The 14,244-nt window shown below is 44.8% G+C and overlaps 4 protein-coding genes across 6 annotated transcripts; 1 reads left to right on the forward strand and 3 right to left on the reverse strand.

Annotated features, from left to right (window-relative positions):
* Nucleotides 1-625: 625 nt before the first annotated feature.
* LOC122612684 (proteasome inhibitor PI31 subunit) lies at nt 626-2,391 on the reverse strand. 2 transcript variants are annotated; one of them, XM_043786455.1, is made up of 5 exons: nt 2,375-2,391; nt 1,776-1,847; nt 1,512-1,707; nt 1,065-1,459; nt 626-951 (listed from the first exon to the last, which is right to left on the reverse strand). In XM_043786455.1, the coding sequence occupies exons 3-5, from the start codon at nt 1,677-1,679 to the stop codon at nt 702-704; spliced, it is 813 nt and encodes a 270-aa protein (XP_043642390.1). In that variant the 5' UTR covers nt 1,680-1,707; nt 1,776-1,847; nt 2,375-2,391; the 3' UTR covers nt 626-701. The 2 variants fall into 2 exon arrangements, with proteins under 2 accessions (XP_043642390.1, XP_043642389.1); XM_043786454.1 differs by lacking the exon at nt 2,375-2,391 and having other exon boundaries at nt 1,776-1,981.
* Nucleotides 2,392-3,010: 619 nt separating this feature from the next.
* Nucleotides 3,011-10,130, forward strand: LOC122613569. 2 transcript variants are annotated; one of them, XM_043787797.1, is made up of 5 exons: nt 3,011-3,532; nt 3,590-4,058; nt 4,254-5,563; nt 6,043-6,993; nt 7,060-7,663. In XM_043787797.1, exons 1-5 carry the CDS (start codon nt 3,439-3,441, stop codon nt 7,605-7,607), a joined length of 3,372 nt encoding a protein of 1,123 aa, XP_043643732.1. In that variant the 5' UTR covers nt 3,011-3,438; the 3' UTR covers nt 7,608-7,663. The 2 variants fall into 2 exon arrangements, with proteins under 2 accessions (XP_043643732.1, XP_043643731.1); XM_043787796.1 differs by lacking the exons at nt 6,043-6,993; nt 7,060-7,663 and adding an exon at nt 7,831-10,130 and having other exon boundaries at nt 3,028-3,532.
* Nucleotides 10,131-10,395: 265 nt separating this feature from the next.
* Nucleotides 10,396-11,744, reverse strand: LOC122612632 (beta-1,3-galactosyltransferase 1-like). Its single transcript, XM_043786375.1, has 2 exons — nt 11,562-11,744; nt 10,396-11,511 (listed from the first exon to the last, which is right to left on the reverse strand). Exons 1-2 carry the CDS (start codon nt 11,713-11,715, stop codon nt 10,403-10,405), a joined length of 1,263 nt encoding a protein of 420 aa, XP_043642310.1. The 5' UTR covers nt 11,716-11,744; the 3' UTR covers nt 10,396-10,402.
* A 63-nt stretch (nt 11,745-11,807) lies between these two features.
* Nucleotides 11,808-14,243, reverse strand: LOC122612630 (beta-1,3-galactosyltransferase 1). Its single transcript, XM_043786374.1, has 2 exons — nt 13,725-14,243; nt 11,808-13,660 (listed from the first exon to the last, which is right to left on the reverse strand). The coding sequence occupies exons 1-2, from the start codon at nt 14,011-14,013 to the stop codon at nt 12,549-12,551; spliced, it is 1,401 nt and encodes a 466-aa protein (XP_043642309.1). The 5' UTR covers nt 14,014-14,243; the 3' UTR covers nt 11,808-12,548.
* Between the last annotated feature and the right edge of the window lies 1 nt (nt 14,244).

A 14,244-nucleotide genomic window follows, 5' to 3' on the forward strand; every position in this document is an offset into this window, starting at 1 on the left:
CATCGGGGAATGGGACTGAGCGTAGTTCACCGCACCGCACCGCACTTGGGCGGGTTTTTAGCCGGATTTTGAGCGGCCCAGGCACAAAACACACCACTTGCACATCCCGGCGTGAGGAGACGCCTTCCGTGCAGAGCTAATTTAAGTCAAACGGCTGCACACAGCTTGAAATATTATTTACATTATATTAATTTAGCAAAATATTATGGTAAAATAATATTAGGCTAGGCATAAGCAACAACAAACAACAAGAGCAATCGCAAACCATTGTAATACTTAGTGGTACGGCAACCGATATTTCGCGCTTTTCCCCTAGCAGTTTTGAGATTACGCACTTGAGCCAATTTTGTTTACCCTGTTGTACGAAATGAATGAATAGCCATTACATTACGAGTTCAGTTAAGCTTTTAAGTTTATTGTAAATTTTTCTTGCGCAGTCGTCGACTCAACAGGCCTGTCAGTGTATTTACTTGAAAAACGTTCTTAGCTATAAATTTTTCTAGTAAATACGCATACAAGCATGGTATTTTCTGAAAGTCTGACAGGCTGCATCTTTTTATTTTATATCAAAATATTCTGTATTGTGTATGAAAAGTAATAAAATAATCTTTCAAAACAATCAGCCTAATTTTTGAAAACTTTTATTTCGTGGTTATAAACTAAAGATTTGAATAGCTCACTACGCATGGCATTCCTGGTGATCACATGTAGTAATCGGGATTCCAATCTGGTGGGCGCATATGATCTGGATTGATTCCACCCTGTCCCGGCCTATTCGGATTAAGGGGACTGAACGGGTCGAAGCGGGGCAAAGGTCCCGGGCCCATATTTGGTCGAGATGGAAAACCGAACAGGTTACCAGGACCACCGCGACCTAGTGGATCGAGATCCCCGCGTCCAACGTCCGGAAAGCCAAAAGGGCGAGGCTCGAATCCACCTGGAATGAAGGATCTAAGCGACGGCAATCGATTAACGAGTGTATAACAGACTACCCACTAGCTACGTAATACTCTAAATAGCAAAATCTAGCTTCCCTGTTTCGCAGTATATTTAAGTGTTCTTACCCGCCACGCCTGGGCTCGCCGATGCGCAGGGGATCTGGATCCGATCCACTGGGTCGTGGTGAGGTGGTCGTTTGTGTGGTGACCTCCCGCGAGTTGCCTGTGAATACCGGGTCCAGGAGCTCCCTGCGATAGCGTTCAACAATCTCCGAAGCTGTTGGTATTATGGTGGTGATGCCGCCTTTGACCGCAGCCACCAGGGTCTCTGGTTCCACGCAGATGTTGGACACCTTCTTAGTGTTGATGTCCATCAGGTTGATCAGCAGGGCGTCCTCGGTGATGTGGCCCAGCAACAGGTAGAGCATCTTATCGTGCACGTAGCGCAGCGAGTACTTCGTATCGTCATCATTCCAGCTGTCCGGCAGCAGCTCACTGCCCTCCTCCTCCGGCAAAGTTTTCTATTGAAATCTAGATGAGTTCACTAATCTGAGTGGCCATAATCATACTAACATCATCGCCAATGCCAACGCAACGAAAATTGTAGTGCTTGGTCAGCAGAAAGTGGACGAGGGCGATCAACAGGTCAGACTTTTTGTCGACCTCAGCCTGGACGGTCTTGTACAGCAGATCCCAACCGTAGAAGAAATCGCCCGTCTTGGCAGCCGACCCACTCTCCATTGCGGCCACCGGTAATCCTTCACAATTTCTGGACAGGATGAAACAGAACGAAGGAAACGTTCTTACTTATGCTTAGGTAAAAGTAAATATGCTTACTTTTCGTTTGTTTGGATGTGACGTCCTACAATCCTTCAGATGTCAGTGCTTCCGATCTCTGAAAGCTCAATACTGAAAGTTTATTGTGTGAATAAACTTAGCTTTCAGTATAGATTAAAAGTATTTCAGAAGGACTTATATTGTTTTAATAACAATCAGATTCTAATATTGCTGCATCTTTGTTAAGATGGAATATCGTGAACATTAAATATTAGAGCTGGAACAAAGTTAAGTTCTCGATGCGATTTATCGATGTGATTATCGAAACAGATATTCTATAATTTATTAAATATGTTAAATACAAAAAGTTATGAGAAAGTACAACGTAAAGCTTTAAAACAATAATAAATATTAAAATCATCCACCTGTGACAAACAACATAACGGTCAAAGTACGAGTGTTTCAAGCATTGAGAAGCTTACGGTGATATTTGTTCAAAACTTGCCGTTATACATAAAATCTTTCATAAGACATGTTGTAACCTTAAATACAAGCTAACAGTACTTGTATACAAGGATTCAAATTGATTCGCTTGTTCAATAAAGTTTCCAATTTATCATTACTGATCTTTTGACTTTAGAAAAGTTGTTTAAACTCACATTTTCCACACCTTACTTATTATATTTCTAAGCAAGCGTCTAGACAAGGTTTTGAGTTCTGGAAACTTGTTTTAATGATAATTTGTTCAAGTCATGATTTTGTAGTTTAGGGAAATTTATCAAATTATCAAGTATCGATTTTTTTTTCGGTCACACCAATACCGATTGCTTGGAACTAGTTCGCCAAATGCAATATTGGAGATATCATCAATATTTCTTTCTTTCTATTTAAACATTGACAGATTAAAACAAACTGAAATATTGATTAATATATAAAAATAGTTATCTTTTTACTTCTTAACTAAAAGCACCATATATATGTTGTCTCTTTCTTAACGTGTTCGTGTTCTTACGGTCGGACGATGAGCGCAAAAGAGATGACTAGTGAGCATAGGGTTGCCAAGGCTTGCAAAGACTAAAAATTAAGAAAGCAAACTTTAAAAACTAAAATTTATTTATCATCCTTTTAAATGTTAGAAATGATAACAAAAATTTCAATAAAACCTTATAAATGCTTTGTTAAAATGTATTTTATTTTTGTTTTTAACTTAAAGATCGCTGATATAAAATGGGATTTCAGTTTTCTACTGAACTTCAATTTTTAGCATAAGAAGATCAGTAAGAAATATACTTTTTGATCAAAATTTTAGACGTGTTATCATAAGAAAATTGTAGAGTATCGGACCGAACTAGTTATATACACTTCATAGAGCCAACTTCGGCTTCCAGCCGAAGGGGCAGCCATGTTGAATTTTTTGCCGAATGGCTAGCTGTCATTCTCGGGTGAAAAAATCTATTCTTTCACATTTTCGACGAGATTTGCTGCTTAGCAATCGGTATAAGTTATCCCATTAATATTTTTGCCGGTTTGCCCAACTAATAAAAATATAAACACGCGTCGCTTGCAACCCTGTTGTTATTGTTGTTGCCAAACATAAAAGTGATTAGCGCGCCGCTTTCCTCTGCGGCGGCAGCAGAAAATAGTGAATTTTTCGCGTTTAGTGCGAAACTTGGTGGGCATCGCAGGGCGCTAGATCCAGACCCCCGGATACGGAACAGAAATCATGAGCAGCAGTACTCCGGGGAGCGAAAGTGGCCTGACGAAGGTAGCGACTCCTTCGCCATCGCCACTGGCCAGAATGGATGCGGATTTTACGAGTGAGTACTGGGCATCAGCCATGTGGTCAATACAGTAACTTGCATATCCCAACGCAGGCTCCAAGTTCGAGATGCACCCCTCGCTTTCGGACGAGGAACGCCGCTTCTACCTGAAGATGTACCCCAACGTGGATCTGGTGAACCAGCGAAGAGTGCACTGCACTGTGTGCAAACTGCACCTGGGCACAGCTCCCGCCGCCGAGAGCAACATCAAGATGCATCCCATACTGCGGGTGACGCACTGCGTCAAGTGCCACGATTTTTACAACAGCGGCGAGTTCTCCAAGGGCGAGGATGGCTCTGAGCTGTACTGCCGCTGGTGCGGACAGGGTGGCGAGGTATACTGCTGCTCCACCTGTCCGTACGTCTTCTGCAAGTCGTGCATTGTGAAGAATCTTTCCAAGGGCGTCATCGTGGACATAGAGCAAAACGAGCACTGGAACTGCTTCAGCTGCACCTCCAAGATCCTTTGGCCTCTGCGCGCCCAGCACTGGGCGCTGGTCAATTATCTTCAGACGCAGAAAAGGTGCGTCTTTCAGTTGTACTTCTCCATGCTAATTATTGTTTTAAGATGGTTTGTAGGGCTTCGTTGCACGTGCCCCCAGTTTCATCTGGTTTCATCTCTTATATAGTATACTTATATATAATGCTATTTGTTTTCATGTAAATTATCTCACCCCAGTGCATTCTCCAACTTAAGTTAATGTCTTATAAATTGCAGAGCCCTGCAGACCCTACAGCTGCCCGAAGTGGAGGCCCGACGCCAAATGCTTAAGGATAACAGCAACTGCTGCCGCTTGGCCAAGTCGAAAACCAGCAGTTTATCCGACTCCATGGAGAGCTTGGAGTCCAATGTCTCCAAGCGCAGCCAGGGCAGCTCAGCGGGCTCAAGTAAACGAGGATCCTTGCCGAAAACCATTCCTCAGGGACCGCCAACCAAACGTTCCAAAGCTTCCAACGACGAGGTGGTCTGCACACCGGATTTGCTTAGTATGCTGGAGCCGGATTGCCAGCTCTCTGTGACCCCCAAGCCTACTGGCCGTCAGCCGGTGCCAGCGGCGAATATCACAACCACTCCAAGGATTGTCACCGTCCAGCAAAACTACCAACCGGGACCAAGTTCCAGTAACAGCAGCAGCAATGGAAGCGCAACTGGTTCCTCCTCAGTGCCACCGCCACGTAGTAGTCTGCCACCACCTCTGGTGCTCAGTGGATCTGGAATCCGCTACCGCCAAAATGCTCCTGGTGGGGTATCGGGTGTAGTGCGTCGCACTGTAGTCCCCAACTCGGTGAAGACCACTGGGCCAGTCTTTCACACAATTAATGGATTCAAAGTGGATTTGAATAGCGCTGCACAACAGGATTCCTACCGCCTGCCCAATGGTCGACTAATTCAAGTAAAGCGTCAGCTACCCCAGGCCAGTCAGCCGGCACCAACACCACCAGCACCGCCTGCCTTGGTCGTTCCCCAAGTGGGACCGGGAGTGGTTATCCGACCGCGGGCTCCGGTTACGTCTAATAGGCCATCACTGCATATCAGCACATACGGTTCTAACATGGGCATCTATAACCCGCAGACGAACCAGCAGCAGCGGGCTCCGCATGTGCGAGTTGGAAACGCCAATCCAGCGCCTCCACCGATACAAGGTCCTCCGCCCAACGTCAATGGGGGTCAAACTCTCATGATTACTCCAGCACCTCCACCACCGCCTAAGGGTCCAACCTTGGTTCGTCACACCTTCCCCAACACGCCGATGGGACAGGCACGGACGCAGCTGCAGGAGCAAATCTTTAGCGCCATGGACATCTGCACTCACCTCACCGGCAAAGTGGTATCTCTTACCCACTCAAACGCCTACAACCAGGTGCGCAATTATCTGGAACTCAAGGAGCTGTACATCCACATGTCCTATTTGATGACATATGCGATTGGCCGGTTCAAGAACTTGCAGGAGAAGTGCTTGGTGGACATGCGAGAGAAGGGCTTCAAGAATGACGCCAACAGTCTGGAGAATGGTCAATTAGCTGCTGGTGAGTTACGAAATGTGTTATGTTTAAAGAGTGATTTTTGTATATAGACATAGGGTAATATGTAAGATCTACAATAGATTTAGAAAGGTAAAACTAAGATAGATTAAGGGAAAATAATAGCTTTTAGGTGGAGTTGACAACAAGTTGCCTCCACCACTTGGAGGCCAAATATCATATTACTGTCTTTGGAGCGTATTTTCGACACATGGACGGGCGTTGATCATTGATAATTTCCGGTTTTCGTTTCGCGCGTGTGTTTATTTTAATCGGATGGTGAACATGAACTGAAAAGAAGGCATGTAAGTATGCTGTGTTTATGAAAAACTCTGCGAGTTCCATTTCATTGGCTGCGATGAATAGATGTTAATTTAAGCGTGGTCCATGTGTTTACAAAATACCATCCAGAACAGGCAATGGAATAGAACCCAGCAGCAGTTTTTCCTTTGATTTTAACGCTTTATATCTCTCGTTTATTGCAGCCGTGGACTACGTGTGCTACGGTCAACTGGACGACGTGGATCTCTTCAACACAGGCTGCAATAGTTTTCACAACCAGGTCTACGAGTACCGCAAAAGTTTGCATGCCAATCTTAAGGATGGCGAAGACTGCGAACCACTGCCTCCGCTGATGCCGCTGGGAGTTCGAGCCGAAGGTGATCCCATCGATGAGCCCGAGGAGCCAGAAACGATACCGGAACAGCAGCAAGATGACACTGGAAAGGACCCTGAAGAAGCGCCTGATTTTGATTACGATGAGCCAGATGAGTTGGATGATGATTTGGATGACGATGACTTGGACAACGAGGAGTGCGGTGAACTGGGAACGGAGGAGAGCATGAATCGGAATGAACAGGCTCACGCCTACGATCGAAAGTTGACACGATTACTTCGCGAGTATCCTTCGTTGTGGTGCACCCGTCATCCCGATTACGGCAAGAAAGAGGTCACCAATAAGCAGTGGCGGGTGATTGCCAGTCACTTTCCACGCGGCGATGACATTAAGCTGCGCTGGAAGAACGTAAGAAAGCGATACGTTCGGATTGAGCGGCGCTTAAAGCAGGGAAAGCGTTTCAAGGGCTACTTCGATAAGGCCACAAACTATCTGGAGAACAGGGATCGACCGAGGAGCGAGTGGCTAGCTGTGGACTGTGGCGAAGATGACGGCGACGGCTTCGAGCGCAAGCATCTCGACGTAATAGAGAATAAAATGGAGCAAAAAGCACATAGGCAACCAGTAGTTAAAATCAACCTAAAATGTGGATCCCGAGTGCCGATGCGCCCACTCGAGGTGCGTCCTATTGATCAACGCATCATAACATTCGCTAAAAGCCATCCAGTATTATGGCGCAAATCCGCTGATCCCGAATTCAACAGTATTGACGAGCAAACCCGAAAGTCCCTGTGGCAGAACTTTTGGAAGTCTGCGCCCAGTATGTTAAGATCTATAACCATAGCCTAAGCGGCTCTTGATTTATTTCAAATATATATTTTTGCAGATTATGCTTGCGAGTATCTTGTGGAGCGTTGGCAGCAAATGTACGAGATGTACAAATCTTTCCGCCTGAAGAGTATTAAAGATAAGGGAATCTTTGCGAATCTGGAGCTAAAGTACTCAAAGTACTTGGCCAGCTTGTACTTCCTGTACAAGATCGATGAGCAGGACCTCCGCGACGAGTTCGAGCCGCTGCAGGACTGTGACCCGAGCGGGACAGACTCCGCTGGAAACCTAAAAGATATGCCCGATGACAAGCAGTTCTGTCAGCAACTGGTTTTGGCCATGCGGGCATATCCCACACTTTGGAATCCGCGGCATGTTGACTACAGCGATGTGGGAGCCAGGGAGCGCTTATGGCCGGAAGTGGCCAGGCGGTTACCCCGGTTCAAGCGGGACGCTCAGGCCTGCAAGCTCCGCTGGCAGATGGCCAAGTTCGCTTACGAGTGCTACCTACGCGAGATGGAGCGTCATCCGCGGGTCAACGAGCGCAAGTTGCAGAAGTTGCGGTCCAACTTTCCGCTCGAGGAGATGCGCTTCCTCAACATTTAGACTTGACATTCCAGTCACCTTTTAGGCTAAGTTTTTGTACTATGAGATTATAGTTTAAGTTTAATTAAACTGTATTTGCCAATATTTGCCATATATTAAAATATAAATGCATTTTTAATCTGTCGGCAGTGTTGTTAACTCAATTGGTCCTTAAGGAATTTTAAAGTTGCATATTTAAGAACTTACCTATTGAGTTTCAATAACATTTACTTTTGCCTTTCAGATAAACAAGCTAGCGATGACGAAGATAACGAAATCGAGATTGTGGAGCCCAAAACGGACACCATCACCATTGATTCGGACAACGAAGATGACACGCCTTCCACCTCGACCGCTACACAACAGCCACAACAAGCGGCTATCATGAAGATAACATCTGTGACATCGGCGGCGCCGAAAAAGGAACTGCAAGAGAACAACCAGGCTGACATCGACGTGGCTGCATTCAGCTCCACGATATTGGCCAGCTTGCTGGAAGTGGAGGTCAACGAAGGCGCCAGTGAGCCCAAGACCGTCTCTCCTGGCCAAAAGAAGCAGCCACGCAAGAAGACGACAAATAAGCCAAACCCGGCACTTTTACAATTGGAACGTCAACGCATGGAGGACATGAAGAAATTCGATGCCAAGCTGAAAATGAAGGTCATGGTCAAGCTGAAGCGAGCTGAGGATGAGTTCGAGGTGGCGCGCAAATGGGTTGAGGAATGCAGGAAACAGGAGCAGGAATTGGCCACAACAAACGAAACCCAGGAGCCAGCAGAAGCACCAAGTGAAAATCCGAACATTTCTGAAAAGGAATCTTCAGCCAAAAAAGAAAACACAAAGGAAAACGGTGAGGTTGATAATGAAAAAACCAAGAATAAAGAAAAAATCGGAGATATATTAAAAGCGGCAATAAAAACCAAAATTGGCGAAAACGAGAAACACATGGCGGAAGACCAGCTGCCGGTGGATGAACATTTAATAGAAAAAGACAAAGAATTGGACAAGGGAAAATCAATATCCACTGATCCAGAAAAGAATAAAACAATAGAATTAGAAATAGTTGCAGACAAAGAACAACATTTAACAAAAGAGAACATTGTAAAGGGAGAGTGTAAGGATGAATCTAGAAAGGTCTCAAAAAATGATCAGGAATCCGATTGTAAAAAAGGTTCAGATGCTGAATTGGTGTCGGAAAAAGATGCTGGCTTAAAAGGCACGGACGGGGGGTCCGAAATAGAACAAGGTGATACTGAAAAGTCTTCTGAAAATCCTACTTTAATTGGAGACGACGAAACGGAGCTTCTCAGGGAGGGAAAAGAAAAGAAGTCTGAGAAATCTGAAAAGGTAGTGGTTCTAGCAAAAGGTGTTGGAAAAGCTTCCCCAACGGCCCCAGGCAAAGGTCCTTTTGAAGCTGCAGAAGAGGATACCGAAGAGCTTAAGGACGCAGGTGCACAGGAAATGAATGCGACCCAAGACGACTCAAGCACAGTTGAGTCCTTGGACACTTCCAATCAAATTGATCAGTCTTCCGCAGAAGAACTCATTGAAAGCATGGATGTTACCGAACTTGATGAAGCACCCAAGGAACTACTAGATTGCGCTCTAGACGAAGTCATTGCCATGGATGGCATCGAACTGAGTGCAGCTACGGAGGAGCTGATGAAAGCATTAGGCAGTCCCAGCGGCCTCAATTCCGAAAACACAAATGATAATGAGACTGATTTGGATGCAAATGATTTTATTGAAAATCTCCCCCTTGAAACAACGGAGCCACCTGAGATCCTCTTGAAGGACGATGAGAACCAGGCGGAGCCGCTAACTGAAATTGTACATCTCGGAACACCCAGCCCCGCCGAAAATGGTGACACAGAATTCGAATCCACGCTTGAAGCAAATGACTCTCCACCAGACGAGCCCACCACGGCGCAGATTGTTGGCTAGTTTGTGGTGATCATTTGAGGTCCCGCCGCAGAAGAGTCGTAGCTGTGGACTTCAAAACCTGCCATTTAGTATTTGTACTGGAATTTAAAGCAGACAGAAATAGCACAACACTTTTTATGTAAATACTATGATCTGTTTCTCATTGAACAAATTATTGTTTTCTGCTTAAGGTATTGTTTTTGTTTTTGATATTCACATCATTATTATATTAACTTTTGAACCGCGTATTCTTGAGAATATACGGTTCAAGTCGGGCACGAAGCTCGTATAAGTTCGTTAATAGCTTTTAAAAATAATTCTTTTGTACAAACCAAATAAAATTAATTCATCTGAACATGCACAAAGTAAACAACAAACAATGGTTGACTTTCTACTTGTTTCAGTCAACGAATTTTTAAAAATGAGCATACAACATACAATTAGAAATTGCATACGACAATTCATTGTTATGTTTCCGAACCGCTTCAAAAGCCGAAACTCCCACGAAACCATTGATAAAATTTGGGATTTGAAACAAAATTTTCTAACTTCTCAATGTTCATTTGTAATGAGAATTCGTATGGAGCAATAGTCGCTTGAAAATTGACTAGTACTTAGGTTATTGATTAAAATTTATATTAATGTGTAATTCTAAGCTTATCTCAGACGAGTGAAAATTGTAAAAAAAACTAGCATTAAAGCAATGTAATTAAAATCTCAGTCTTATAATTTCTTTGTTGAGTCTTGACGAACTGCTTTTCTGGCGGTGTACATTTGCGGGGCCTGTTACATACTTTTCAACGAATCTCGTATACCCTTTTACTCTACGAGTAACAGGTATAATTAATGAGTATATGACGACTATAATTCTTTATTTAACGTTTAATTGAAATCTAGCACTTTTGCCTCTTGCGCAGCTTCAAGTGGAAGTTCATTTTTGGTGGAGGGCACTTGCCGCTGAAGTTAGTGACTTTGTACCAGGCCTCCCACATGATGTAATCCTTTGCACGGTGAACAGTGAAGCTTCCTTTGAGGGTGCACTGTGCATCCGCCTCATAGGGATAAGCGGACCTGAAGAGCGGGTGGCCGGTTCGCTTGATGCCAGCCTTCTCTGCACACAGTCCGGTCACAAACATGTCCTCCAAGTGCACAATCCTAGTGCCCAGCGACGCCTTGTACAGACGTGGCACCACATCTATGGACATCAAGTAGCCGGATCCGCACAAGTACCTCGGATACACACCGCCCCGGAACATGTACGATGGCACGTACCATTTGTTAAACTTATTGGTGATCGGCGCTACATTGCAGTACAAGCGTCCGTACATGATCTCTCTGCGGGCGGTCAATCGCTTTCGCCACGAAGTGACCTCGTACGTGTTGCCGTAATGGAACCCTGCCGTAACCGCGTTCACAGGAATCGTTCCCCCGAGGAGAAAGTGCAGAATGTTGGGCACGTTGACGAATGTGTCGTCGTCGCACTTGAAGTAGAAGGCTGTGGTGTTTACACAACTCTGGCTGATGTGCTTGAGTGCCATCACAGCCTTGATGGTCAAGTTATTGTAGGTGTCCATGAAGTTCTCCTGGATAATATCATTATACTTCTCCGCCTCTCTGACAACCGCCTCATTCTCACGGAGGGAAGCTAAGTTTCTGCGACCCAGAATGAAAACGATCCGTATAGAGGCCTTAAGGGAGTTACCCTCACCACTTAGATACTCGCTATACAGTTTCAGACGCCCGGGGAGAACGTCCAGGTATCGTCCTTTGAGATGGCCATGAAGCTTTACAAAGGCCGAGTAGTTGAAGTCGGTGGAGTTGCCCCAAAGCATGCGGATGGCACGCCGCCGTTCGAAGTGGTGAACAAAGGAGCATACTACTATTGTCAGAAGAGCTTTGCTATGACAGAAATCCCGCGGAACAATAAGCGCCGTATTCTGGGTTGGATCCAGGTAATCACCTATACTTCTGGGCGCCTCACGACCCCATCCCGACAAAGAAGCTGTGCAAAATTTATTTTAAATTAGCGGTACGTAAGACTAATTAACTTACCGATCCGCTTGCTTGAATCTGACCTCAAATTATATATCCCGTAAACCAAGAACAATACGAGGATAATAATAGCCTTGTACCTTCTAATAAATAGCCAGATTCTTGCCACGATCCCATAGAGCCGCTTAAGCTCGTCTAAGAACTTAATATGCATTTATTCAGGTTAAATCGACAGACTTTGAAAAGGCAAGTTTCGAAAGTGTAACACCAAAGATTAAAAGTATGCAAAATAAAAACTCAATTGGGTAGACTGGTTACAACATTTTATTCGGTCTTTTGAACAACAACAAATGTGATTTGGCAATGTGATTTAATAAATATAGTTATTTTACGAATCAGAAACTAAACAAATTATTTCTTATTAAAGCAGACTCCTGTGCGTCAATTAAATAGGCTTCGTTAGGATAGAAAGATAGAACCAGGGAAATTTACAGTGAACTCATTAAAAAGTGAAAAATTACTGATGAAGTGTGTCAACTAAAAACTAAGTTACAATTGTAAATAATAATATATGTGATGGCAAAAAATAAATACTTACTCTTCTATTATAAACTCTGTCTTTAAATAATTTCTTAAGATCTGGGGATTCTAAGAATATATGCAGATTTATCAGATATCTACCTTGTGCATTACTTTTAACATTGATATGGAGTATTGGGGGTGCTAGGCCATGATCAATCTAACTTGTATATACACACTTATTGTTGAGCGAAGTAATCGCTAATAATTCAAAAGAAATATAATAAATACGTTAATGATCTACATATGTATGTATGTATAGACGTCATAAGGATTATATATCACTATTGACTGTCAATCAAGCTGATTACGTTTTATAAACCAAGCTGTTTCGCAAGAAATTTTAGGAACTGAATGTCAAGAATCTTTGCCGAGCCAATATAACATGTAGGCTGTTGGTTTTTTATCAGAGAGCAGGAGAAATGGGAAGGGCTAGTGGACATTCCCTGAAGATCTATTTTAGGACTTCTAACAGATCGGACGCTTGCGCAGTCGAACTTGGCTGAAGTACCGCCCCGGAGACGGACATTTAATGGAGTAGTTGGCGACGTGGTTCCAGGCGACCACCATGCTATCGTCTTTTAACTGATGCTGCGTGATGCTGCCCTTAAAAGCGCACATCTGTTTCGAGTGGGCAAAACTGAAGAGTGGGTGGTGGTGTCGCCTGATCTTAGCCCTTTGCGCACACAACCCAGTGATGTACACGTCCTCCAGGTAGACCAGCGTCGTATTAAACGAAGCCTCGAACAAGCGCTGTACTGCATCGATGGACAGCAGATACCCGGCTCCGGAAAGATACTTGGGATACGCCTCCGGCTTATACATGTATGAGGGCATATACCACTTGCTGCTTACTTCGCTAACCGGCACCACGTTGCAAAACTGATGGCCATACATAACCTCGCTGCTGGCTTTCAATCGGTTTTGCGGGGCAGTGACCAAATAAGTGGACCTATCGTGGTAGTCCAGGGTATCGTTGTACAAAGGTATTGTTCCTCCGAGCAGAAAGTGTAGCAAGTTCGGTATATTCACAAAGGTATCATCGTCGCACTTGAGGAAGAAAGCCGAGGTATTGAAGCAACTGCGGCTGATGTGCTTTAGAGCCATCACAGACTTCAACGTCAGGTTGTTGTAGCTATCCACGAAGTTATCTTGAATAATGTCATTGTACTGTTCCGATTCAATGTGAATGCGAGTCAGGGTCTCGTTTCCTAACAGGGCCTCATCTTTCTGGCGGCCCACAATAAAAACAATGCGCACTGAGGCAGTCATCGAGTCGCCCTCGCCGCTCAGATAATCCCCGTACGTCTTTAATCGGTCCGGAAGTGGCGGCAGGTAGTGCCCCTTGAGATGGCCATGGAGCTTTGCAAAGGCTGGGTAGTTGAACTCGGTGGTGTTGCCCCAGGTCTCGCGGATGGTCTGACGCTGAATAAAGTTGTCGACACCGGTGCATACGGCGATTACCAGGAAGGTCTTATTCCGGCAAAAGTCCTTGGGAACAATGAGAGCAGAACTGTGCCCGAGATCCAGGTAGTCACCTATGCTGCGGGAAGTCTCTAGAGTCCAATCGGGCAGACCAGCTGTGAAAGTATCAACGAATCATGTTTACAAAATATGTGGCTATTAAGGAAACCATTGTCCTACCACTACGCTTGTGCACATCCAAGTAGACGAGCGGTAGGTAGACGAGGAGTAGCGCAAAGATTATAAAGGCGCTCAGTGTGTAGCAGCCAAGGCGTCTCAGCATCCTGGGAAGCGGCATGCGATTTCTTAGCTGTCGCTGCCTGAGCTTCGTTTTGCTGCGTACGGCCCCACTAGTGGCCACCGCCTCGTCCTCAGAACCGGAAGGAGCTGCTCCCGAGGTGGTGGAAATATCCGCCGCCAGGAGAAAGCACTGCTCCTCGACGTTCTCTGGATCCCACCTTCTATCCATTATTGCTTATCGCACTGGTCCTCCGCCTGCTTTTAAATGTACTGTGCGCATTTTGGCAACTATTAGGGCGTCTAACTGATAAGGCTATCAGAATCGGGTTGGGTTTATCATCCACTGCTGTTGTTCACTTTTAATTAATTTCATGAAAACAAAGCAAACTTAATAATAGGAATTTAAGCCGATCTGATAAAAACTGCGAATGGGGGGATTGTTCGGTTCAGCTGATTGTAG

The sequence above is a fragment of the Drosophila teissieri genome, chromosome 2R (genome assembly GCF_016746235.2).
Source record: "Drosophila teissieri strain GT53w chromosome 2R, Prin_Dtei_1.1, whole genome shotgun sequence".
NCBI lineage: Eukaryota > Metazoa > Arthropoda > Insecta > Diptera > Drosophilidae > Drosophila > Drosophila teissieri.